Source organism: Rhinopithecus roxellana, chromosome 11 (genome assembly GCF_007565055.1).
Source record: "Rhinopithecus roxellana isolate Shanxi Qingling chromosome 11, ASM756505v1, whole genome shotgun sequence".
In the NCBI taxonomy this organism is placed as follows: Eukaryota; Metazoa; Chordata; class Mammalia; order Primates; family Cercopithecidae; genus Rhinopithecus; species Rhinopithecus roxellana.
The window spans coordinates 23036173-23060107 of record NC_044559.1 but is presented as its reverse complement, the minus strand read 5'-3'; the positions used below and the strand labels follow the sequence as shown (position 1 = coordinate 23060107).

The 23935-nt window shown below is 51.7% G+C and overlaps 1 protein-coding gene across 7 annotated transcripts in view; it reads left to right on the top strand.

The window, feature by feature from the left end:
* The window catches only part of MFSD13A (major facilitator superfamily domain containing 13A), a 40117-nt gene extending 17990 nt beyond the window's left edge, over positions 1-22127 (top strand). Inside the window, exons 1-9 of one of the 7 annotated variants that reach the window (XM_030940082.1) lie at positions 5669-5757; positions 13268-13531; positions 14387-14469; positions 15050-15505; positions 15661-15784; positions 17870-17966; positions 18583-18754; positions 18832-19025; positions 21777-22127. In XM_030940082.1, coding sequence (XP_030795942.1) covers positions 13364-13531; positions 14387-14469; positions 15050-15505; positions 15661-15784; positions 17870-17966; positions 18583-18754; positions 18832-19025; positions 21777-21946 — 1464 coding nt within the window. In that variant the 5' untranslated portion in view covers positions 5669-5757; positions 13268-13363 and the 3' untranslated portion in view covers positions 21947-22127. Of the gene's footprint in view, positions 1-5668; positions 5758-6445; positions 6552-10589; positions 10607-13267; positions 13532-14386; positions 14470-15049; positions 15506-15660; positions 15785-17869; positions 17967-18582; positions 18755-18831; positions 19026-20771; positions 21169-21776 lie in introns of those variants that run through there. The other 6 variants (XM_010356173.2, XM_030940081.1, XM_030940077.1 and 3 more) reach the window with 6 other exon arrangements.
* Positions 22128-23935: the final 1808 nt, after the last annotated feature.

The window sequence follows — 23935 nt, the reverse complement described above, 5'->3', positions numbered from 1 at the left end:
CAGAGTGATACAGTGAGTGAAAGACTTGATCAGCCATCAGTGGCTTTGAATACGGAAGAGGGTCATGAGCCAGGGAATGCAGGCAGCTTCTGGGAGCTGAAAAACAAGAAAGTGGATTCTCCCCTGGAACCTCTAGAAGGAATGTGGTCCTGCCAAGCCCTTGCCTGTGAGCCGTTTCAGACTTCTGACCTCCAGGACTGTAAGAAAATAAACTTGTCTTGTTTTCAGCCACCAAGTTTGTCATGATTTGTTACAGCATCAGTAGGAAACTAATACGTCTCCCTGCTCCTGTTTATAACTTTATCTCTGTCCTAAAATCCCAGCACCCCGGAGTATTCACGGCTATCCATGGACTGGCCACACCCCAGCCTGGAGTTCAGTAGTGGGCCCATGGCACTGGCCAGGTTTTCCATCTCTTCTGGGTGGAGAGTAGGGTGCAAGCAAGACTAAGCTCAAGTGGAGCCTGGGAAGGAAGTTTTCAGGCAAAATGAGAAAAATGATGGCCAAGCTGTGAGTTTCTCAGCATTTGTTCACCCTGATTCCAGTACCAACCCCCAGTATTTTGGAGTCCCACACCTTATCTATTCTCAGTAAAGAAGTTCTGGTAGAGTTGAGTCTATTCTATCCTTAGGTTTGGGTGATTTAGGGCTAAACCTTTCAGCACAGCCATCCATCTGGCCATACTAATTGACTTGGGCTAGCCCTTGACGTGATATGGGCCAGTGCAAGGCAAGCCTAGGACTTTATTTTCTTGTTGGGTGGAGGGAATTTTTCCTTTTCCCAGGACAGAAATCAGAAAGCGTCCTGGACTTAAGTTACAGAGGCCAGTAAATTCCTTCTTTATTTAAACTAGTTCAAATTGTCTATTGCTTGCACTAATGATACACCCCAGGATATTTCCTACCCCTCCTGCCCCCCAGCACTTTGTTATGAAAAAAAAATTTTTTTGAGACAAGAGTCTCACTCTGTCACCCAGGCTGGAGAGCAGTGGTGTGGTCATGGCATACTGCAGCCTCAACCTCCTGGGCTTAAGCAATCCTCCCACCTCAGCCTCCTGAGTAGTTGGAACTACAGGTATGCCTCACCACATTCCACAGATTTTTTAATTTTTATTTTATTTTATTATTATTATGTGAGGCAGAGTCTCGCTCTGTTGCCCAGGCTGGAGTGCAATGGCGCAATCTGGGCTCACTGCAACTTCCGCCTCCTGGGTTCAAGCAATTCTCCTGCCTCAGCCTCCTGAGTAGCGGGGTAAATTACAGGCACCCGCCACCACACCCAGCTAATGTTTTTTGCATTTTTAGTAGAGATGGGGTTTCACCATGTTGGCCAGGCTGGCCTTGAACTCCTGACCTCAGGTGATCCACCCACCTCAGCCTCTCAAAGTGCTGGGATTACAGGTGTGAGCCACTGTGCCTGGTCCTCCCTCACCACACCCGGCCGATTTTTTATTTTTTTATTTTTTATTTTTGAGATGGAGTCTTGCTCTGTCACCAAGCTGGAGTGCAGTGGCACGATCTCGGCTCACTGCAACCCCCGGGGTTCAAGCGATTCTCCTGCCTCAACCTCCCAGGTAGCTGGGACTACAGGCGTGCACCATCATGCCTGGCTAATTTTTTGTATTTTAGTAGAGACGGGGTTTCACCATGTTGGCCAGGATGGTCTTGATCTTCTGACCTTGTGATCTGCCCGCCTTGGCATCCCAAAGTGCTGGGATTACAGTTCTGAGCCACCGTGCCCGGCCGGTTTTTTTATTTTTTAAAATTTTCTGTAGAGATGGAGTCTCACTATGTTGCTCAGGCTGGTCTCCAACTCCTGGGATCAAGCGATCATCCTGCCTCAGACTCCCAAGGTGCTGAGATTACAGGTGTGAGCCACTGCATCTGGCCATGAAAATTTTCAGTATATAGCAACCTGAGAAGCTTTTGCTTGGGGAACCTTATGATCAGAAGCTCACTTGAGGGCAACATGGAGGGCAGATTAGAGAGCGAGGGAGTAGAAGCCAGTCATGGAGGAGGTTCTTGTGTTCGCTTAGGAAAGCTGAGAACCAAACAGGAGCAAGGGATGGAAAAGAGAGATGGGAGTAGGATTCACCTGGGCTTGATTCAAGATTGTTGTTTTGATGAAGCGCGTAGGATGGAGGGTGGATGCACACGTTTCTGGCTTGGCCACCTGGATGGGCAGTTGAGGCAGTCCTGGAGGTAGAAAACGCTGGAGGGAGATTGGAAGTTTAAGGAATGGTGAATTCAGGTGGGCCATGCTGGACATTCTGTTCAGGCTGGACATGGGAGGTGTGGAAGTAGTCATGAAGAAAAAGGTAGCAGGTGAAATTACCGTAACAACTGCCACCCTGGGCTTGTCTCCATCTGGTCCCTATCACACTATTGACATTGTGGCTGCCAGCTTGTTTGGACCCCACTCAATGCCTCTTTCAGGTGGCTATCTTGTTTTTTTATTTTTTATTTTTTGAGACAGAGTCTTGCTGTGTCGACAGGCTGGAGTGCAGTAGCGCGATCTCAGCTCACTGCAACCTCCGCCTCCCAGGTTCAAGCGATTCTCCTGCCTCAGCCTCCCGAGTAGCTGGGATAGCAGGCACCCACCACCGCGCCAGGCTAATTTTTTTTTTGTAGTTTTTAGTAGAGACGGAGTTTCACCATATTGGCCAGGCTAGTTTTGAACTCCTGACCTCAGGTGATCCGCCCACCTCGGCCTCCCAAAGTTCTGGGATTACAGGCATGAGCCACCACGCCCAGCCAGCAATCTTGTTTTTGAAGTCCCCTTTACCTCACAGCCTGTGGCCTGGCATGGATTAAAAGTTTGAGTGAATATATGAGTATAAAAGATGGAAACTTGGGACACCCTCGCCTTTCCTTTAGAGGCCCTGGGAGAAAGTGCCACAGTGAAGGGGACTGAAGAGGAATTATTATGTAGGAAGAGAACATGGCAGAAACTAGATCAGAGAGGTGGGAAGTGAAGGGAGGAGAGAATTTCAAAGACAGTGTATAATCTATCTGTCCCATGGTCCAGGGACTCCAGTATGGCTCAAGGAGTTAGGGAGGTGATATGGCCTCTAGTTCATCGCATGTCCCCTCCTAGTTAGCTCTGTGATTGGCAACCATAAAGAGAAATCAGAGAGAATTACAAGGCCCTGTCCTGGTGCTGACATAAAAGGTAACTGGCTCTGTTGTCTTTATAATCAGAGGGTTGAGGGGCCTCAGAGTGTAACTGTGTGGCATTAAGTGCAACATGAGGGACCAAAGGTCTTTTCTTTTCTTTCTTTTTTTTTTTTTTTTTTTTTGAGCCGGAGTCTCACTCTGTTGCTAGGCTGGAGTGCAGTGATGGATTTGGAGTGAGTGATCTCGGCTCACTGCACATTCCGATTCCCTGGTTCAAACAGTTCTCCTCCCTCAGCCTCCCAAGTAGCTAGTATTACAGGCACACGCCACCACGCCCAGCTAATTTTTGTATTTTAGTTGAGACAGGGTTTCACTATGTTGGCCAGGATGGTCTCTATCTCCTGACCTCGTGATCTGACCACCTCAGCCTCCCAAAGTGCTAGGATTACAGGCGTGAGCCACTGTGCCTGGCCATGAGGGACCAAAGGTCTTTTCTCCTGGGTCACATTCAGCTCTGGCCCCTGCCAGCCCTCTCCATTTCCATTTCCCCACTGGACACCCAGGGAGGGCTAAGTAAGGACTGGGGTTTGCTTTGAAATAAAGGCACATGCTAGCCAGAGATAGAAAGGCGCGGAGACTCCTTTAGCAAATGTATGGAGATCCCCGTGTGCCAGACGTGAATGCTGGGTTTTCTGTTTTCACAGCCAAGAAAGCACAGATGGAGGTAAGAGGTGAAGAGAGGGGCAAAATGATCACCTGTCTTCTACTCATGAGGCTTTCTGGATCAGGAGGGGTTTCAGCAATTGTCTAAGTCTAGAAGAGAGATGGGTGTATGTGTGTGTGTGTCTATGTGTGGCTTGGGGTGACATGGGAAGTGTGAAGGGTATCTGAAAGAGATTGGGAAGGAGGGAAATGAGACAGGTTAGAGGGAAATGGATTCTGGGGGCAAGGTTCATGGCGTCCCTGGGGGCTCCCCAGGAACTGGTTGAATAGGCTCTAGCCTCTGGACACTAGGCATCTACATTGGACCACTTGCTGTGGTTGTTAGGAGGAGGAGGACAATATTCCTGTTGCAGGGAGTTAGCTGACAACCATCATGAAGGTCATAAGGATGAGCAATTCACAAAGCTCCTACACCCTTGTTTCTCATTTAATGCCTGAAAAATCCCTGTAAAGCATAAAACAGGCTCACAAAAGGAGGGTCCCAGCCAGGTGCAGTGACTCACGCTTATCATTCCAGCACTTTGGGAGGCTGAAGCGGGAGGGTCCCTTGAGCCCAGGAACTCAAGACCAGCCTGGGTAACATAGTGAGACTGCATCTCTACAAATGATTTTAGAAATTAGCCAGACATGGTGGAGTGAGCTGGTGGTCCCAGCAACTTAGGAGGCTGAGGTGAGAGGATCATCTGAGCCAGGGAGGTGGAGGTTGCAGTGAGCTGAGATCACGCCACCACTGCACTCTAGCCTGAGCAACAGAGCAAGACCCTGTTTCTAATAATAATAATAATAATAATAATAATAATAATAATAAAGGAGTCCCTTAGCAAGGAAGTGGTGGAGCTAGGGGATGAGTTCCAGGTCCCCCAGAAGCCAAAGGCCATAGGCTCTTTGCCCTGTGTCCCAAGGTAGGGGAACCAGGTAGAGCTGGAATGTGTGCTGTTTGCCCAAAAACCTATCCAGGCTTACAGGCCAGTTGGGAGAAAACATAAAACATCCTCCACAGCCTACATTGAGCAAAACAAAACTTGATTTTGAGGAATTGTGCAGGTGTGGGAAGAGGAAAGACTCCCATTGTGGAGTCAGGATAGCTGGGTTCCACCTCAACTGGGCCCTTGCTGTTTGCATGTCGTTGAATCTCTCTGAACCGCAGTTTCCTCATGTATAAAATGGGGATAAAAGCGCCTACCTCCTGGGAATGATGTGAGGACTCAACAAGAGAATGCACGTGTTGTTCTGAATGTAGTACAGGGCACATAGCAAGCACTCAGTACTTTTTATGTTATATTACCATTATTAATACAAGGAGGTTGGGCTGCGTGGTTGCTCATTCAGGCCCTGGTGGCTGCTCCCCATCTTCAGCCCTGGCTCCTGTGGCTAGAGCCCTGGTGCCCACAGCCAACCTGGACCTTTCCACCCTTGAAGGACTCATGATGCAGCATCAGGGAGTCCCAGATCGAGCTGCTGCCACTTCCAAGTCGGCTGCAGCTGTGCATCCCCTCAGACCACAAGACTCGATGGAGGACGCTGACCTCTCTTTGTTCTCCCAACAAGTACTAGGCAAGGAGGGAAGGAAGGTGAGCGCTTAGAAAAAAACGTGTTGGTTTGCACTGAAATTACATTAAGCTATCGTGGAGGTAAAGGAGAGGGGTTGAGCCGGTCAAGAATCCAGGCAACCTGACCCTATTTGCTAGTGTCCATTTTCTCCTTTTGATCGCTAAGGGCAAGCGCCCGTGACAAACATGGCGGCGGCAGCTTCAGGTGCGGTCACCTGCCGGAGCTGCGGCCCCGGGGCCTCGCGGAGCCAATCGCTGGGCGGGGGCGGAGGGAGAGGCTGGGGAAGCCCTAGAAGCGCGCGCAGGCGCACTGGCTTGCACCTGGCTCCCGCCAGCCGTGGGATTAGGCTTCGCCGGCTACGATTGCGGTGAGAGGCTGGCCAGAGGCCGGGGCTCGCGGGCAGGAGCGGGCTGGGCGGGCTGGGGCCGATCTGGCACAAACGGCAGACCCGAGGGGGAGGGGAATGCTTTGCGCTCTGGGAGTCATGGGGGCTATCTGCGGGGGTCTTTGGGGTGATCATATTGTGGATTGGAAGAGTTCTGTGGTCCGGGAGGAAGAAGCGGGCTTCAAGGGGGCAAGGGTGGAATCCTCGCAGAAGGGCTCTCCGGGGGTCTGGAGGAAAGGGATGCAGTGGGTCAGATAGCTCCCTGGCGGTCTGGGATCGAGGGATGCACTGGTCAGGCCGGGATCCGTTCTATTAGCATAAAGGCATTTAACCCTGGTGGCACTTGGGAAGCTTTAAAAAAACACCGATGCTGGGCCCACCCTGAGAGATTCCGATTTAACTGCGCTAGGTGAGGCCTGGGCCTTGGTGTTATTGCACAGCTCCTCAGGTGATTTTAACGTGCAGGCGGTGGAGAGCAGCCCTACACGTGTTTCAGCACCAGCTATTTAGTGAAGAGCTCCTGGGCTGATCCCAAACTCCTCAGTGGCTTGGGAGGGGTGGGTGGTCCTGAGGTGAAGCTGTGGCCTCTTCAGGGACCTGTGGGGGAGGGGGAGGGTGAAGGTCCCCATCTCAACAAGTTGAAAACTCATTTCCAGCTGGAGGAGGAGGATGGGCCCCCCACCCCCCAACCCTGGTGCTAGACCATGCTGTGGGGAGACTGGGCAGGAAGACATGACACCGGGAGTGAAACAGGAAACACAGCAGACAATTCAGAGGTCAGCTGCCTGTTGACAAAAGGGCACATATTATACCTTTCATGTTCATTTGCTCATTTGGTATTTCTGAGGACAGGCAGAGAATGGAATTGTTTTCTCTGCTTCACAGATGTAGGAATAGACTAAGATAGTAAGTTAAAGATAATGTTCACACCTGACCCAGGGCTCCTGACTCCAAATTATGCCTATTCGTAGCTTTTCCCTCTGCACTAATGCCTCTTGTACAGTCTGATGCCCCTCACTCCAGGGGCCTAGCTCGGCATTCTTGGTTCCCTCCACTAAATTCATCAGCCTCCCCCACCCACCATAGATTGGTTCAGAAATCAGGGAGATGCTGCTGCTTCCATCCCTTTCCAGTCTTTACCTCCCAGGGGCCTGATAGGGTGAAGGAGAAGAGTTTTGACACCTGCCAGAGGGCTCCTTCCAAACAGATCTGATCCTGTCACTTCCCCACCCCCAGCACCCCACCTGTTGTCCTCAGCGTAGAATCTTGTACAAGGTTTACAAAACCTTTCCTGAGTTGGCCCCTTTCTCCCTTGCTGCTCTGAGCTCTCTTCCCAGATTGTTTCTGTGTCTCTTAGCACAGCGCTGTGCACCCGGCGAAAGCTTAATAAATGTTTCTCTGTTATGATCACTATTCTTTGTACCTGTTGCCTTGCTTTAGTATCTTACTCAGAGAGGCACATCAAGCCTCCCAGGCTGCCCCTTCTCTCTGACTCCCACAGTTAAGCAGAACACAGAGCCAGGGGCACAGTGGGGTCTGAGGATGACAGTTTTCCTATGACTGCTGCTGCTGTTGCCTAGGGCTGAGGATGTTCATACTGACCTTTTAGGGGCCAGTCGACCCAGCAGGGATTGACTGAGCACGCTGAGGGAGCCTGGTGCAGGCAAAGGGCAGGGATCAAGGGCAGTACTAACCCAGGCCTGCTTTATTTTTTATTTTTATTTTTAATTTTTTTTTAGAGACAGAGTCTCCTTCTGTCGCCCTGGCTGGAGTGCAGTGGCGCGATCTCGCTCACTGCAAGCTCCGCCTCCCGGTTCACACCATTCTCCTGCCTCAGCTTCCCAAGTAGCTGGGACTGTAGGCGCCTGCCACCATGCCCGGCAAATTTTTGTATTTTTAGTAGAGACGGGGTTTCACCATGTTAGCCAGGATGGTCTCGATCTCCTGACCTCGTGATCCACCCGCATCAGCCTCCCAAAGTGCTGAGATTACAGACATGAGCCACCGCGCCCGGCATCAGCCCTGCTTTTAAGAAGCCTGTGGGCTGGAGGAGGGGAAGGGAGGCATCTGGATGCCTGATAAGGGGGAAAATGGGAGACAACACTTGATTGGGTGTGCTTGAGAAAGCGGTGACACTGGATGAGCAGGATTTGATAAGATTGGGGCAGGGTGTGGGGGGATGATGAAGTGAGAATGCTGTTGTTTTAGTCAAAACCTGTTTTGAATCTTGACTCCAGCACCTACTAGCTCTGTGACTTGGGCCTGTTATTGAATCTTCAGAGCCTTGGTTTCTTCATGTACAAAGCGTGAATGCAGATAGTAATAGAGCTGTAAGAGGTCTGATGATGGATGGAAAAGCCAAGCATACCCTGTATGGCTGAGGAATAGTATATAGTTATCCTAGGGTATCTTAGGTGGCAGGAACAGCATGAAAAAAAGTGTGGAGGTGGCATTTAAAAAAGAATTTGATGAATGGCAGATAAGAGGGGCTAGGATATTCCAGGTAGCAAAAGGCATAAAGTTTGGGTGCTGGAAAGACAATTTCAATCATGGATTTGGCAGAAAGGTCAATGATTTTTATTTTCGGTTGATGTTGCCCCAGCTGGTCTCTAACTCCTGGCCCCAAGTGATCCTTCTGCCTTAGCCTTCCAAAGTGCTAAAATTATAGGCATAAGCCACCACGCTCCACCTAGTGACTGATCTTTAAAGATCATGAAACCACACGGTGGCTCACTCCTGTAATCCCAGCACTTCAGGAGGCCAAGGCGGGCGGATCACTTGAGGTCAGGAGTTCAAGACCAGCCTGGCCAACGTGGTGAAACCCTGTCTGTACAAAAAATACGAAAATTAGTCAGGCATGGTGGCGCACCCCTGTGATCCCAACTACTTGGGAGGCTGAGGCAGGAAAATTTATTGAACCTGGGAGGCGGAGGTTGCAGTGAGTCAAGAACCCACCACTGCATTCTAGCCTGGGCGACAGAGTGAGACCCTGTCTCAAAAAAAATAAAAATAAAAATAAATAAATAAATATCATGAAACCAAACTTCAGAGAAATGGAAAGAAAATGGTTACTGTGGGCCGGGCACAGTGGCTCACGCCTGTAATCCCAGCACTTTGGGAGGCTGAGGCGGGCGGATCACGAGGTCACGAGTTGAAGACCAGCTTGATCAACATGGTGAAACCCCGTCTCTACTAAAAATACAAACATTAGCTGGGCGTAGTGGCACATGCCTGTAATCCCAGCTGCACGGGAGACTGAAGCAGGAGAATTGCTTGAACATGGGAGGCAGAGGTTGCAGTGAGCTGAGATTGTGCCACCGCACTTCAGCCTGTGCAATGGAGGGAGACTCTGTCTCAAAAAAAAAAAAAAAGAAAGAAAAAAGAAAATGGCTACTGTGGGCTGGGCACAGTAGTGGCTCACACCTGTAATCCCGACACTTTGGGAGGCCGAGGCAGGCAGATCACTTGAGGTTAGGAGTTCGAGACCAGCCTGGCCAATATGGTGAAACCCTATCTCTATGAAAAATACAAAAATTAGACTGGGCATAGTGGCTTATGCCTGTAATCCCAGTACTTTGGGAGGCCGAGGCGGGTGGATCACAAGGTCAGGAGTTCGAGACCAACCTGACCAATATGGTGAAACCCCGTCTTTACTACATATACAAAAAAAATTATGGCCGGGTGCGGTGGCTCACGCCTGTAATCCCAACACTTTGGGAGGCCGAGGCGGGTGGATCATGAGGTCAGGAGATTGAGACCATCCTGGCTAACACTGTGAAACCCCGTCTCTACTAAAAATACAAAAAATTAGCCAGGTGCGGTGGCAGGCGCCTGTAGTCCCTGCTACTCGGGAGGCTGAGGCAGGAGAATGGCGTGAACCCGGGAGGTGGAGCTTGAAGTGAGCTGAGATCTCGCCACTGCACTCCAGCCTGGGTGATAGAGTGAGACTCCGTCTCAAAAAAAGAAAAAAAAAAAAAGATTTTGCCGAGTGTGGTCATGTGCACCTGTAATCCCCGCTACTCAGGAGGCTGAGGCAGGAGCATGGCTTGCACCCAGGAGGTGGAGGTTGCAGTGAGCCTAGGTTGTGCCACTGCACTCCAGCTTGGGTGACAGAGGAAGACTCCATCTCTACAAAAAAATTAAAAAATAAAAAATTAGCCGGGTGTGGTGGTGGGTGCCTGTAATCCCAGCTACTCAGGAGACTGAGGAAGGAGAATCGCTTGAACCTGGGAGGTGGAGGTTGCAGTGAGCTGAGATTGCGCCACTGCACTCCAGCCTGGGCGACAGACCAAGACTCCATCTTAAAAAAAAAAAAAAAAATAGCCGGGCGCGGTGGCTCAAGCCTGTAATCCCAGCACTTTGGGAGGCCGAGACGGGCGGATCACGAGGTCAGGAGATCAAGACCATCCTGGCTAACATGGTGAAACCCCGTCTCTACTAAAAATACAAAAAACTAGCCGGGCGACCTGGCGGGCGCCTGTAGTCCCAGCTACTCGGGAGGCTGAGGCAGGAGAATGGCGTGAACCCGGGAGGCGGAGCTTGCAGTGAGCTGAGATCCGGCCACTGCACTCCAGCCCGGGCGACAGAGCAAGACTCCGTCTCAAAAAAAAAAAAAAAAAAAAAAAAAAAATAGCTGTTGTGTGTTTAAGGTCTTCCGTGTAGCAGACACTTGGCTTTATATTCCTTTTGCATTTCAGCCCCCAGCCATCTAAGAGGTTGACATTAACATCCCCACTTTGTGGGCGAGGAGCCTGAGGCTCAGGGAGAGGGAGTGACTGGCTCAAGGCTACAGCTGGGACCATGAAGTTGGGTCTTGGAAGGTGCCAGGAAGGTGGGTGGAGTTGGTTGCAGGTTACAGGATTTCTCACCAGCTTATGCAAGGCTGGTGTGGGCTCCAAGCTGTTCTTCCCTGGGAGAGGTGGGGTTGCTGTTCTCTGCTGGGTGGACTGAGGGTGGGGAGGGCAAGTGGGGGAAGGCTGTTTCCTGATGGAGGAGTGGAATCTGGAAGATAAACCACCAAAAGAGTAACCCTGGCCGGGCCCGGTGGCTCTCGCCTGTAATCCCAGCACTTTGAGGCCGAGGCGGGCGGATCACCAGTCAGGAGATCGAGACCATCCTGGCTAACACGGTGAAACCCCATCTCTACGAAAAATACAAAAAATTAGCTGGGTGTGGTGGCGGGCGCCTGTAGTCCCAGCTACTCAGGAGGCTGAGGCAGGAGAATGGCGTGAACCCGGGAGGCGGAGCGTGCAGTGAGACAAGATGGCACCACTGCAATCTGGCGTGGGCAACAAAGCAAGACTCTGTCTCAAAAAAAAAAAAAAGAAAGAAAAAGATAGGCATTAGTACCCCATTTTATAGATGAGGAAACTCCAGCCCAGAAGGGTTGAATTGCCTGAGGTTACACTCTTAGTAAGAAGTACAGTTGGGATTTGAACCCAGGCCCTGCTGATGGCAAAAGTCATACCTGTTCCATCTCATTAACCTTCTTCTACCCAGTGTGGGTGCAGGGAGGTGGCTGGGGGAGGCTGGGGACCTTGTGTGCAGGGCTCACCTTCACCAGCAACAAGGACAAATCACTGGGCATCTGGGCAGGTGTGGGGAGGCTTCACTCCCTTTTGACAGAGGCAGGAGAGTTCTGAAAGCCCTGGAGGAACTGGAGTAAGTGACCCAGCTAAGGATGGTAACAGAGGTGGACATCATGCTTTACAGCCCCAGGCACCTTTAGAGGGCATCTCATTTAATCTCACCTCATCCCTGTGTGGCGGGCGTGGGGCCTCTCCATTTTACAGAAGGGCTGAGAGGTTGGATAGTAATAAATCTCTAAAGCTTTAGTGCTCACCATTTTAAAAATTTTATTTTTATTTATTTCTTTTTGAGGGAGAGTTTCACTCTGTCGCCCAGGCTGGAGTGCAGTGGCGCGATCTGGGCTCACTATAACCTCCACCTCCAGGGTTCAAACAATTCTCCTGCCTCAGCTCCCGAGTAGCTGGGACTACAAGTGCCTGCCACCACATCGGCTAATTTTTGTATTTTTAGTAGAGACGGGGTTTTGCTCTGCTGGCCAGGCTGGTCTCAAATTCCTGGCCTCAAGTGATCTGCCCACCTTGGCCTTCCAAAGTGCTGGGATTAGAAGTGTGAGCCACTGCGCCTAGCCCCGTATGTCTTTTTTCCATATGTTACTCAGAAAAGCAGTGTCGAGGGAATGTAGGGTGATGGATGTGTTCATTGTCGTTTGTGGTGATGATTTCACAGGTACATGCATATGGTGAAATTTATCAGCCTGCATGCTTTGAAAACTGTGCAGTTTAGTGTTTGTCAATTAGACCTGAATAAAGCTTTGAGGAAAAAAAGAAATGCATTTTCTTCAGGGGGCTCAAGGGCCTCAGGGAAAGGCCATCCTCCTGCCTTGGGACAAGATAGGATCACTGTGGCCCACGGGGGTAGTGGTGGGGACTCGCAGGCTTAGAGTGCTTCTTTCTTTTTTTTTTTTTTTTTTATTTCTTTTTGAGACTGAGTTTCATTCTTGGTGCTGAGGCTAGAGTGCTCGCCTCCCAGGTTCAAGCAATTCTCCTGCCTCAGCCTCCCTAGTAGCTGGGATTACAGGCATGTGCCACCACGCCCGGCTAATTTTTTGTATTTTTAGTAGAGACAGGGTTTCACTGTGTTAGCCAGGCTGGTGTGTTAGCCAGGCTGGTCTCAACTCCTAACCTCAGGTGATCCGCCCACCTTGGCCTCCCAAAGTGCTGGGATTACAGGCATGAGCCACTGCACCCGGCTGGGTGTCAGGGTTTTTATAAGCACCGGATGGGGGCATGGTGGGCCAGGGTGGTCTTGGGAAATGCAACATTTGGGCAGGAAAAAAAAAAAGCCTGTCCTCCTCACCTAGGTCAGGCCCAGGGGTGAAGCCCTAGCTAGAAACCATGCCCTCCTCTATCCAGCACTTCCCTTCCCCACTTCCGTATCATTTAAAGGGACTGCGTCCTTCCGTTTCCGGCACTTCCCTTCCCGTCTTCGTATCAATACCAACAGTGAGTGCCTTCTGTGAGTTATGTCATTTAATCCTTATGATTTGCAAAATAGGCATAACAATCTCCTTTTACCTTTTAGAGAAGAGGAGGCTAAGGCCTGGGTTGGGTAACTGCCTGACGTTTTACTGTAAGTGCATTGTGTGCCCAAGCCCAGGGTTGTCCTGTCTAGACCATTAAAGTCACACAGTGCGATCTAAGAAGACACTGAGCATTCAGCCCTGGCATGTGACCTGGCTCAGCACTTGCTGGGTGTCTGCTGTCTCTTCCCACAGGCTCTCTGTTTCCTCGAGTCACTCCCAGATTAGTGGTGTCTAGCTCTGCACTGTTTCCGTTGTACTTCATTCATAATTCCCAGCACTGTTGTCAGTACAAACTCTCCTGTTGGAAATGAGTTTTTAAATTATTCAGAGGTCTGGGGTTAAGAGCAGAGCTGGCATTGATCCCTGTTCCTTCTTTCCCAGGGACTGGTTCCTTCTTTCCCAGGGACAAGATGGCAAGACCGCCTGTGGCCATGAGCCCTCCCCGGTGCTCCTGGGGTTAAGGCTGGGGCTGCAGCCATGGGGCTGGATCGGCCCCAGGCCTGGTTGCTGGGTCTGCCCACAGCTGCGGTCTATGGCTCTCTGGCTCTCTTCACCACCATCCTGCACAATGTCTTCCTGCTCTACTATGTAGACACCTTTGTATCAGTGTACAAGATCAACAAAATGGCCTTCTGGGTCGGAGAGGTAAGGCCAGCGCTGGGTGGCCAACATGGAGGAGGGTGTGGGGTGGAGACTAGAGGCTGTCCAGGCTGCCGGGCAGATTGCAGGCGCCAGCTCCCACCCAGTCAGAGGCATGGACAGTCCAGGTTGTTCACCAAGACTCAGCAAGAAAAGCTGTGGAGGCCTTGATGACTCCTCCTCGGTGGGAACTAGATCAGCTTTCCTGGCCACTGTCTGACATAGTTGCTGTTCTGTGTATTCATATATATAATATGTTCATATACATGAATTTATGAACATATACATGTTCATAACCATGAAGTTGGTTATGAATTTACCAGCTGCATACATTTACCAGCTGGGCTCTGGATGGGTGCGAGTTTGAGGGGGGCAGTGGTTAAACTGGCAGAGTAGGTTTTTTTGGTTGTTTTTTTTTTTTTTTGAGATGGAGTTTCACTCTTGTTGCACAGGCTGGAGTGCAGTGGCACAATCTCAGCTCACTGCAACCTCTGCCTTCCTGGTTCAAGTGATTCTCCTGTCTCAACCTCCCAAGTAGCTGGGATTACAAGCACCCACCACCATGCCCAGCTAATTTTTGTATTTTTAGTAGAGACGAGGTTTTGCCATGTTGGCCAGGCTGGTCTTGAACTCCTGACCTCAGGTGATCCATCCACCTCGGCCTCCCGAAGTGCTGGGATTACAGGCGTGAGCCACCGCACCTAGCCAGAGTGGGTTTTAGCAGAGGAACTGACAGGAGCAAAGGTTTGCGGGTAGGAAAGCTGGGGCCATCTCTGAGGGGTGGTGAGCAGGCTGGGGTGGGAGAAGCCCTGGAGAGGAGGCTGCCTAGAGCCCACCTGCCTGTCTCCCCTCTGCCTGCAGACGGTGTTTCTCCTCTGGAACAGCCTCAATGACCCCCTCTTCGGCTGGCTCAGTGACCGGCAGTTCCTCAGCTCCCAGCACCGGTTGGTGTATTGGGAACAGCTTGTAATTGGTTCAGTCCCACCCTACTGCTACCCAGGAGGGAGGACCCCTGCCTGTGTTTGGGGTGGAGAAGGAAGGGGAGACTATTTCAGTGTTGCCCATGCCCCTTCCCTTCCTGGAGTCTAGGGTGCTCTGTTTGGGTTGGAGTGTGGCCTTGGACGCACCCTTGCCTGGCTTGGCAGGGGAAGGAGATCTACCCTGGCTTGGCTGGCCCCTCTGGACTGTGGACTGCAAACACCCTCTGCTGCTTCTAGAAGATTCCTTTGCCCCATCCCTTCTTGATCCCATCATCACCCCCAACCTTGAGAAGTGGGCATCCCATACCCTTTGGTCATCAGCCCAACAGGCTAATAATGGGGTAGAAATTGGGGCAGAGGATGGAGTGTACCCACTGCTGAGTTGTGCTTCCTAAATTGCAGACTGGGGACTTGGGGGACAGTGGGACCACCCTGTTGTGAGTCCCACACCCTGGGCCTCCATCCCTCCCCTGGAGCCTGGGCAAGGGGAACTTCGGCCTGCCAAGGCTGACAGGGCATCTCCCAACAACCCTCCTTTCCCCAGCAGGTCAGGCGTTGGGCTCTCCTCAAGGGCCGTGGTGCTGGCCCGGGTGCGGGCCCTGGGCTGGCATGGGCCACTGCTGGCGCTGTCATTCCTGGCATTCTGGGTGCCCTGGGCCCCAGCTGGCCTGCAGTTCTTGCTGTGCCTGTGCCTCTATGATGGCTTCCTGACGCTCGTGGACCTGCACCACCACGCCTTGCTGGCCGACCTGGCACTCTCAGCCCACGACCGCACCCACCTCAACTTCTACTGCTCCCTCTTCAGTGCAGCCGGCTCCCTCTCTGTCTTTGCCTCCTATGCCTTTTGGAACAAGGAGGATTTCTCCTCCTTCCGCGCTTTCTGCGTGACACTGGCTGTCAGCTCTGGGCTGGGCTTTCTGGGGGCCACACAGCTGCTGAGGCAACGGGTTGAGGTCGCCCGAAGGGACCCAGGGTGCTCAGGCCTGGCTGTGGATTGCGGGTGAGTGGCCAGCCCTGGTTCTTCAGGTCCTCACCAGCAACCTTCTAAGTCTGATTTTGGTGCTGTGTCCTTGGCTTATGGGGGCTGCCCTGGGATGTGTTGGGGGATAACTCTGGCCAGCCCCAGGCAGTTCTCCACTCCCTTCTGCCCCACAGCCCGTGTGGAGAGGAGCTGCTTGTGGGCAGTGAGGAGACAGACAGCATCACCTTGGGCCAATATCTCCGGCAGCTGGCACGCCATCGGAACTTCCTGTGGTTTGTGAGCATGGACCTGGTGCAGGTATAGGGGAGCAGCTCCAGGCACCTCTACAGCTGGCCTGGACTTCACTCAAGGGGACAGACTCTTCAAGAGCTGGGAACTCAGCCAGGCACAGTGCCTCATGCCTGTAGTCCCAGCACTTTGGGAGGCTGAGGTGGGTGGATCACTTGAGGACAGGAGTTCGAGACCAACCTGGCTAACATGGCGAAACCCCATAAAAATATAAAAATTAGCTGGGCGTGGTGTAATTCCAGCACATCTGTAATTCCAGCTACTTGGGAGGCTGAGGCAGGAGAATCACTTGAACCCGGAAGGCGGAGGTTGCAGTGAGCTGAGAGGGCACCACTGCCCTCCAGCTGGGTAACAGAGTGAGACTACTTCTCAAAGGAAAAAAAAAAAAAGAGCTGGGAACTGAGTTCTGGGCCACCCAGGAGGTCTGCTGGGCAATTTGATGGCAGGAATGCAGGTTGAGTAGTCAGGAGGCCTGGATTCTAGCGCCCTCTGAGTTTTTCCCTCCCTGTGTGACCTTAGGCAGGTCTCAGGCTCTCTGGGGAGCCCTGTCCTCTCCTGTAAAGTGAGGATATGAGACAGAGATGCCCCCTTTGGGGACCCTTTAACCATTTTTTTAAGACACCAAGCACTGCCAGGTGCAGTGGCTCACGCCTGTAATCCCAGCACTTTGGGATGCCAAGGTGGAAAGACCGCTTGAGCCTAGGAGTTCGAGGCTGCAGTGAGTTACAATTGCACCACTGCACTCCAGCCTGAGCGGCAGAGCAAGGCTCCATCTCCAAAAAACGAAGAGCCAAATGCTGTACTTAAAACATGTAGTGGCCGGGCGCGGTGGCTCAAGCCTGTAATCCCAGCACTTTGGGAGGCCGAGACGGGTGGATCACGAGGTCAGGAGATCGAGACCAACCTAGCTAACACGGCGAAACCCCGTCTCTACTAAAAAATACAAAAAACTAGCCGGGCGAGTTGGCGGGCGCCTGTAGTCCCAGCTACTTGGGAGGCTGAGGCAGGAGAATGGCGTAAACCCGGGAGGCGGAGCTTGCAGTGAGCTGAGATCCAGCCACTGCACTCCAGCCTGGGCAACAGAGCGAGACTCCGTCTCAAAACAAAAAACAAAACAAAAAAAAAAAAAAAATGTAGTATATAAACCAGCTGAGCTTAGAAATAAACTGTTTTCATGTTATGAAATTTGTTTCACTGATGTGTTTTCTTTTTTTTTTTTTCCTTCTCACTTTTTCCCAGGCTGGAGTATAGTGGTGTGATCTGGGTTCAAATGATTCTCCCACCTCAGCCTCCCGGGTAGATGGGATTACAGGCATGCAATACAACACCTGACTAATTTATTGTATTTTTTGTAGAGACGGGGTTTTGCCATGTTGGCCAGGCTGGTCTCAAACTCCTGGCCTTAAGTGATCCGCCTGCCCTGGCCTCCCAAAGTGCTAAGGTGCTAGGATTACAAGTGTGAACCCCCATGCCCAGCCTCCCTAATGTGTTTTCAGTTAAAAAGAAAAAGCGGCCGGGCGCGGTGGCTCAAGCCTGTAATCCCAGCACTTTGGGAGGCCGAGACGGGCGGATCACGAGGTCAGGAGATCGAGACCATCCTGGCTAATACGGTGAAACCCCGTCTCTACTAAAAAAATACAAAAAACTAGCCGGGCGCGGTGGCGGGCGCCTATAGTCCCAGCTACTCGGGAGGCTGAGGCAGGAGAATGGCGGGAACCCGGGAGGCGGAGCTTGCAGTGAGCTGAGATTCGGCCACTGCACTCCAGACTCCAGCCTGGGCGACAGAGCGAGACTCCGTCTCAAAAAAAAAAAAAAAAAAAAAAAAAAAAAAGAAAAAGCTTTTAATTGCTCAAATACTATTTTGCCATGGCTTCTAACTTTTTAGCAAAGTTAGATAACACCAGGAATGTGGTTTTAGGTTGTGTTCTGGCATGTTCTGTGTTTGGGGACACGGGGAAAAAGGCCTGCTCTTACTCTTGCTGCTCTGAGGATGGGGGTGGGGGGGTTGGCAGATGTGTGCTCCCCTGTTGGCTTCCGGCCTTGTCAGCTCCCCTCCCACCTGGAAGCCTCCTCACCATCGCTGTCGGGTTGCAGGTCTTCCATTGCCACTTCAACAGCAACTTCTTCCCTCTCTTCCTGGAGCATCTGTTATCTGACCATATCTCCCTTTCCACGGGCTCCATCCTGTTGGGTGAGTGGGGGCCTTCTGTGCTTCATGCAGGCTGGAAGGAGAGAGACTTTATTTTTAGTAGAGACGGGGTTTCACTGTATTAGTCAGGATGGTCTCCATCTCCTCACCCCGTGATCCACCTGCCTCGGCCTCCCAGAGTACTGGGATTACAGGTGTGAGCCACTGCGCCCAGCCGGGACAATCTTTTTAAGACACCAAGGGCTGCCGGGTACAGTGGGCATGGGGGGCAGGGTGTGCTGGGGGTTGGGGGGGCAGAGGCTGCGCTGGTGTCGGTCCTCTTGGAGATTGTGGAACCCTGAGGGGGTGCAGTGACTGGTTAACACAAAAGAATATCATCTGATGGGCCTGGGTGTGAGTCTTGACTCTGTGCTCATCTAGTGGGCAGCCTTGGGTGGGTTAGTTCATCTTTTTGGGCCTCTCTTTCTCATCTGTAAAATGGGGATGATAATAGTACTCACCTTAAGGGACTGTAAGGATGAACTAAGACAGTGACGCTCTTAGCACAGAGCCCAGTGCATTGCTAGTGTACAGGAATGCAGTTGGCCGTGAAGCTGGTGGCACTCACTGGCACTGCAGCAGTGCCCTTGACAAGGTGGCACCCTGTCTCCCTCCCCAGGCCTCTCCTATGTCGCTCCCCATCTCAACAACCTCTACTTCCTCTCCCTGTGCCGGCGCTGGGGCGTCTACGCAGTGGTGCGGGGGCTCTTTCTGCTCAAGCTGGGCCTTAGCCTGCTCATGTTGTTGGCTGGCCCGGACCACCTCAGCCTGCTGTGCCTCTTCATTGCCAGGTATGCCCCTGCCCATGCTCCCCCCAATACCTTCGTCCCATGCCTTCATTCCTGCCTGCTCTCTCCCTCTACCGCAGCAACCGTGTCTTCACTGAGGGCACCTGTAAGCTGCTGACCTTGGTGGTCACCGACCTGGTAGACGAGGACCTGGTGCTGAACCACCGCAAGCAGGCAGCCTCGGCACTCCTCTTTGGCATGGTTGCCCTGGTGACCAAGCCAGGCCAGACCTTTGCCCCGCTGCTGGGCACCTGGCTGCTCTGTTTCTACACAGGTGAGAGCCTGGCAACAGGCAAGGGCTCTTAAGGCTCCAGGGGGCACAGCTTACCTGGCACACTGGCAAGCCTGGGCTCTGGGTCCAGTGAGGGAAGGTAGCAACTGGCGTCCCCCCAACATGGCTAGAGTCGTTGGGTCACAGATTCTGCCATGCTTTCTTAGTTCATTCGTTTATTCATTCATTCAACAAATATGTATGGAATCCCTTCTCTGCAGGCCCTGCTCTGGGTGCCAGGGAGCTAACCATGAATAAGATAGACAAGGTCTTTCCCACCACAGAGCTTGTATTCTAGTCAGGTGTGGGGTGGGGTTGGCAATAAACAGCCAAACAAGACATTATCAGGCAGTGACAGTGTTACAGTGAAATTAGGGTGATATGAGACAGCGTGACCCAGAAGCTATGTAGTGTCATCAGGGAAGGGCTCTCCGAGAAGGTGCCCCTCAGGATGTGAGCTGAATGGCAAGGATTTGTCTAGAAAAGGTCTCAGTGAATCGCAGGCAGAGGTAACAGCAGGAGCAAAGGCCCAGGTGTCAGGGGTGATTAGAAGATGTGGCTGGAAAAGTGAAGAGGGCTTTGCTGACCAGGGCAGTATTGGAAGCAAGCAGGGCAGTATTGGAAGCAAGCTGTTGGGAGGGTTATTTATTTATTTATTTATTTATTTATTTATTTATTTATTGAGATAGGGTCTCCCTGTCACCCAGGCTGGAGTGCAGTGGCACAATCTTGGCTAACTACAGCCTCGACCTCCCAGGTTCAAGTGAGCCTGCTACCTCAGCCTCCCAAGTAGTTGGGACCACAGGCGTATGCCACCATGCCGGCTTTTTGTATTTTATGTAGAGATGGGGTTTTGCCAGGTTGCCCAGGCTGGTCTCAAACTCCTGAGCTCAGGTGATCCACCCACCTTGGTCTCCCAAAGTGCTGGGATTACAGGCATGAGCCACCACTCCCGGCCAGGGAGGGTTTTAAACAGGGAAGTGACATGGTGTGATTTGACTTTTTAACAAAGTTCACTCTGGGCTGGGTGACGTGGCTCACACCTGTAATCCCAGCACTTTGGGAGGCTGAGGAGGGAGATCACCTGAGGTAAGGAGTTTGAGACCAGCTAGGTCAACGTATAGTGAAACCCCTGTCTCTACTAAAAAATACAAAAATTAGCTGGGTGTGGTGGTGCATGCCTGTAGTCCCAGCTATTTGGGAAGCTGAGGCAGGAGGATCGCTTGAACCTGGGAGGCAGAGGTTGCAGTGAGCAGAGATCGTGCCACTGCACTCCAGCTTGGGAGACAGAGCGAGACTCCATCTCTCACAAAAAAAAAAAAAAAAGAAAAAAAAGTTCACTCTGGCTGCCGTATGGACAGCAGATCATAGGGAGGCCAGAATGGGGACAACAGGGAGATCTTTGGGAGACTGTGGCAGAGGCCATGGAGACTTTGGTCAGGGTGGTGGCAGGTGGGATACGTTTTGGAGTTGGGGGGAGATGAAGGATTGGGTGTTGGGGGAGTGATGGCGTGAAATGAACCAGGGAACTGAGGAGGACTTTGAGGTTTTAGGCCTGAGTTATTGGGTAGATGGTGGTGCCCGTCACTGAGATGGGAAGAGTAGGAGAGGAACGGATTTGGAGGACTCAGGAGTTGTGGTCTGCACATGTCCATGTGGTGTCTGAGATGTCACACCATGGACTTGGAGGGCACCAAGGCTTGGAGGGCAGTGGGCTCACCATAGTCTTTCTGTGCTCTCTTGTCCTAGGTCATGACCTCTTCCAGCAGTCCCTGATAACCCCTGTGGGGAGTGCTCATCCTTGGCCAGAGCCCCCAGCCCCAGCCCCTGCACAGGTCCCGATGCTCCGCCAGGGCTGCTTCTACCTGCTGGTGCTGGTACCCATCACCTGTGCTCTGCTGCAGCTCTTCACCTGGTCCCAGTTCACGCTGCATGGGAGACGCCTGCACATGGTCAAGGCCCAGCGCCAGAACTTGTCACAGGCCCAAACCCTGGATGTTAAGATGGTGTGAGAGCTGTGGCAAGGCCACACTGCTGAGGACACTGCCAGCAGCCTGGTGGAGGAGCCAGTTTTTTTTTTCTTTTTTTTTTTTTTTAAGGATTTCATAGCTGTTTTTTTTCGTTTTTGTTTTTTTCTGGAGATGTTGCCCCCAAAAATTGATCTGCTGCCCAGGCTGGAGTGCAGTGTTGCAATCTGGGCTCACTGAAACCTCCACCACCCAGGTTCAAGCGATTCTCCTGCCTCAGCCTCCTGAGTAGCTGGGATTACAGGAGCGTGCCACCACGCCTGGCTACTTTTTGTAATTTTAGTAGAGACAGGGTTTCATCACGTTGGCCAGGCTAGTCTCGAACCCTGACCTCAGGTGATCAGCCTGTCTCGGCCTCCCAAAGTACTGGGATTACAGGCGTGAACCACTGTGGCCGACCTAATTTTTGTATTATTTAGTAGAGACGAAGTTTCACCACGTTGGCCAGGCTGGTCTCGAACTCCTGACCTCAAGTGATCTGCCTGCTTTGGTCTCCCAAAGTGCTGGGAATATAGGCGTGAGCCATCGCACCCGGCCAGGAGCCAGTTTTACCAGCATTCTGCTCCACCACCTTCCTCCAGTGCAGCCTGAAAGACATGGCAGCGGGGAGCTCCTGGGGCTGAGCCAGGAGCATCACTGCAGTCAAAGTCTCTGCTTAGCTGTCTGGCTCAGCTTGGGCAAGGGCTGGGCCGTATGTGCTCAGGGATGTGCTTCTCTTGTGGAGCAGGAGGACAGAAGAGGACCAAGAAGGGAGGAGGCTGCCCTGTGATGCACACGGGCCTGCCATGGGGCGTGGGAGCCTGTCCCGCTGCCTGGCCGGAGCTGGCCGCTGTGGTGGACTCAGGAACCACTTTTGATACTGCAACTCCTCTCTTTTTCCCAGTCAGGGAAAGCTGACTCCAAGTCCCACCACCCCCTCAGTCTACCCTTCTAGTAGTCTCTCTCAGAGGGTTCTCTGCTTCAGCTGTGCTTGAAGTGGCATGCCTCCTCTGCTGCAGGGCTCCCCTACCCCCACACAGCCTCTAAAGATGTTTATTTCCTTACAGACTGATTAAAGTTGGCCATTCTTTTTCCTCAAGTCTGTGCTGTATGAGTGAATGGTGGGTTGCTGGGGCTGAGAACCAGGATTCCTTACTGACTAGAAAAAGCCCCCAAAAGCATTTTCCTGAATAAGAGTGATAGGCAGGCCGGGCACAGTGGCTCATGCCTGTGATCTCAGCACTTTGGGAGGCCAAGGTGGGTGGATCACCTGAGGTCAGGAGTTTGAGACCAGCCTGAGCCAACATGGCGAAACCTCATCTCTACTAAAAATACAAAAATTAGCCGGATGTGGTGGTGCGCACCTGTAATCCCAGCTACTCAGGAGGCTTGGGCAGGAGAATCGCTTGAACCCGGGAGGAGGAGGTTGCATTGATTGTGCCACTGCATGTACTCCAACCTGGGCGACAGAGCAAGACTCCATCTCAAAAAGAAAAAAAAAAAAAAGTGGTGGGTTACCAAGGTGCCAGGGAGAAAAACATAGATTGGTAACTGCATAGGCACTGGGGCCCAAAATGACCATCAGGCCTCAATGCATTTCCCATGTATCACTGTTGGACGTGGTAGTCAAAGAGAGAGGAGCCTCTTTTAGGCCCGAGGTTCTCAGCCTTGGGGTCACCTGGGGAACTTAAAAAATACTGACATCTGAATTCTATTCCTTGGGATTCTGACTTAACGGGTCTGGGGTATGGCCTGGGCAGTAGGATTTTGAACATCTCTGTAGGTGATTTTATCATGCAGCTGGCACTGAAAACCATGGGTCTCAGCCACCATTTCTCAACCTTGGCACTAGAGATATTTGGGGCCAGATAGTTCTCTGTTGTAGACGTTTAGCACCTCCCACCCCACCCTCCACACACACCAGTTGTGACAAACAAATATATCTCCAGGCATTGCCAGATGTGTCCTAGGAGGCAAAATTGGTTCTAACTGGGAACCACTGCTCTAGGCCAATGGTTTTTTACAGGCTGCATGGTAATTAAAAATGTAGGCTGTAGGTTCTATGGCCTGGGTTTACATTCTAGATTAAGAAAGGCCAGCGCTGGGCATGGTGGCTCATACCTGTAATCTCAGCACTTTGGGAGGCCGAGGCAGGCGGATCACCTGAGGTCAGAAGTTTGAGACCAGCCTGGCCAACATGGTGAAACCCCATCTCTATTAAAAATACGAAAATTAGAAAAAAAAAAAAAAAGAAAATTAGGTGGACACAGTGGCAGGCACCTATAATCCCAGCTACTTGGGAGGCTGAGGCAGGAGAATTGCTTGAACCCAGGAGGCAGAGGTTGCAGTGAGTGGAGATTGAGATCGTGCCACAGTACTCTGGACTGGGAGACAAAGTAAGACTTCGTCTCAAGAAAAAAAAAAAAAAAAAAAAAAAGGCAGAGCTTTGGGACATTGCTTAATCTTTCCGTAGCTTGAAATCCTTATCTGTAAAATGGACAATAAAAGCACATATACTTTGTAAGGTCATTGGGAAGATTAAATAGGTTATCATTTGTCAAAGACCTGGCAATTTTCCTCCCAAGTGAAGGTTTTAAATGGAGAAGTGATTAATCAGGATATCTGAGCATGGGTCCTGGAAACTGCATTGTAATAAGCTCCCGGCCTTTTTTTTTTTTGGACAGAGTCTTACTCTGTCACCCAGGCTGGAGTGCAGTGGTGCAATCTCGGCTCACTGCAACCTCCACCGCCCGGGTTCAAGTGATTCTGCTGCCTCAGCCTCCTGAGTAGCTGGGATTACAGGCGCCTGCCACTGTGCCCAGCTAATTTTTGTAGTTTTTAGTAAAGACGGGGTTTTACCATCTTAGCCAGGCTGGTCTTGAACTCCTGACCTCGTGATCCACCTGC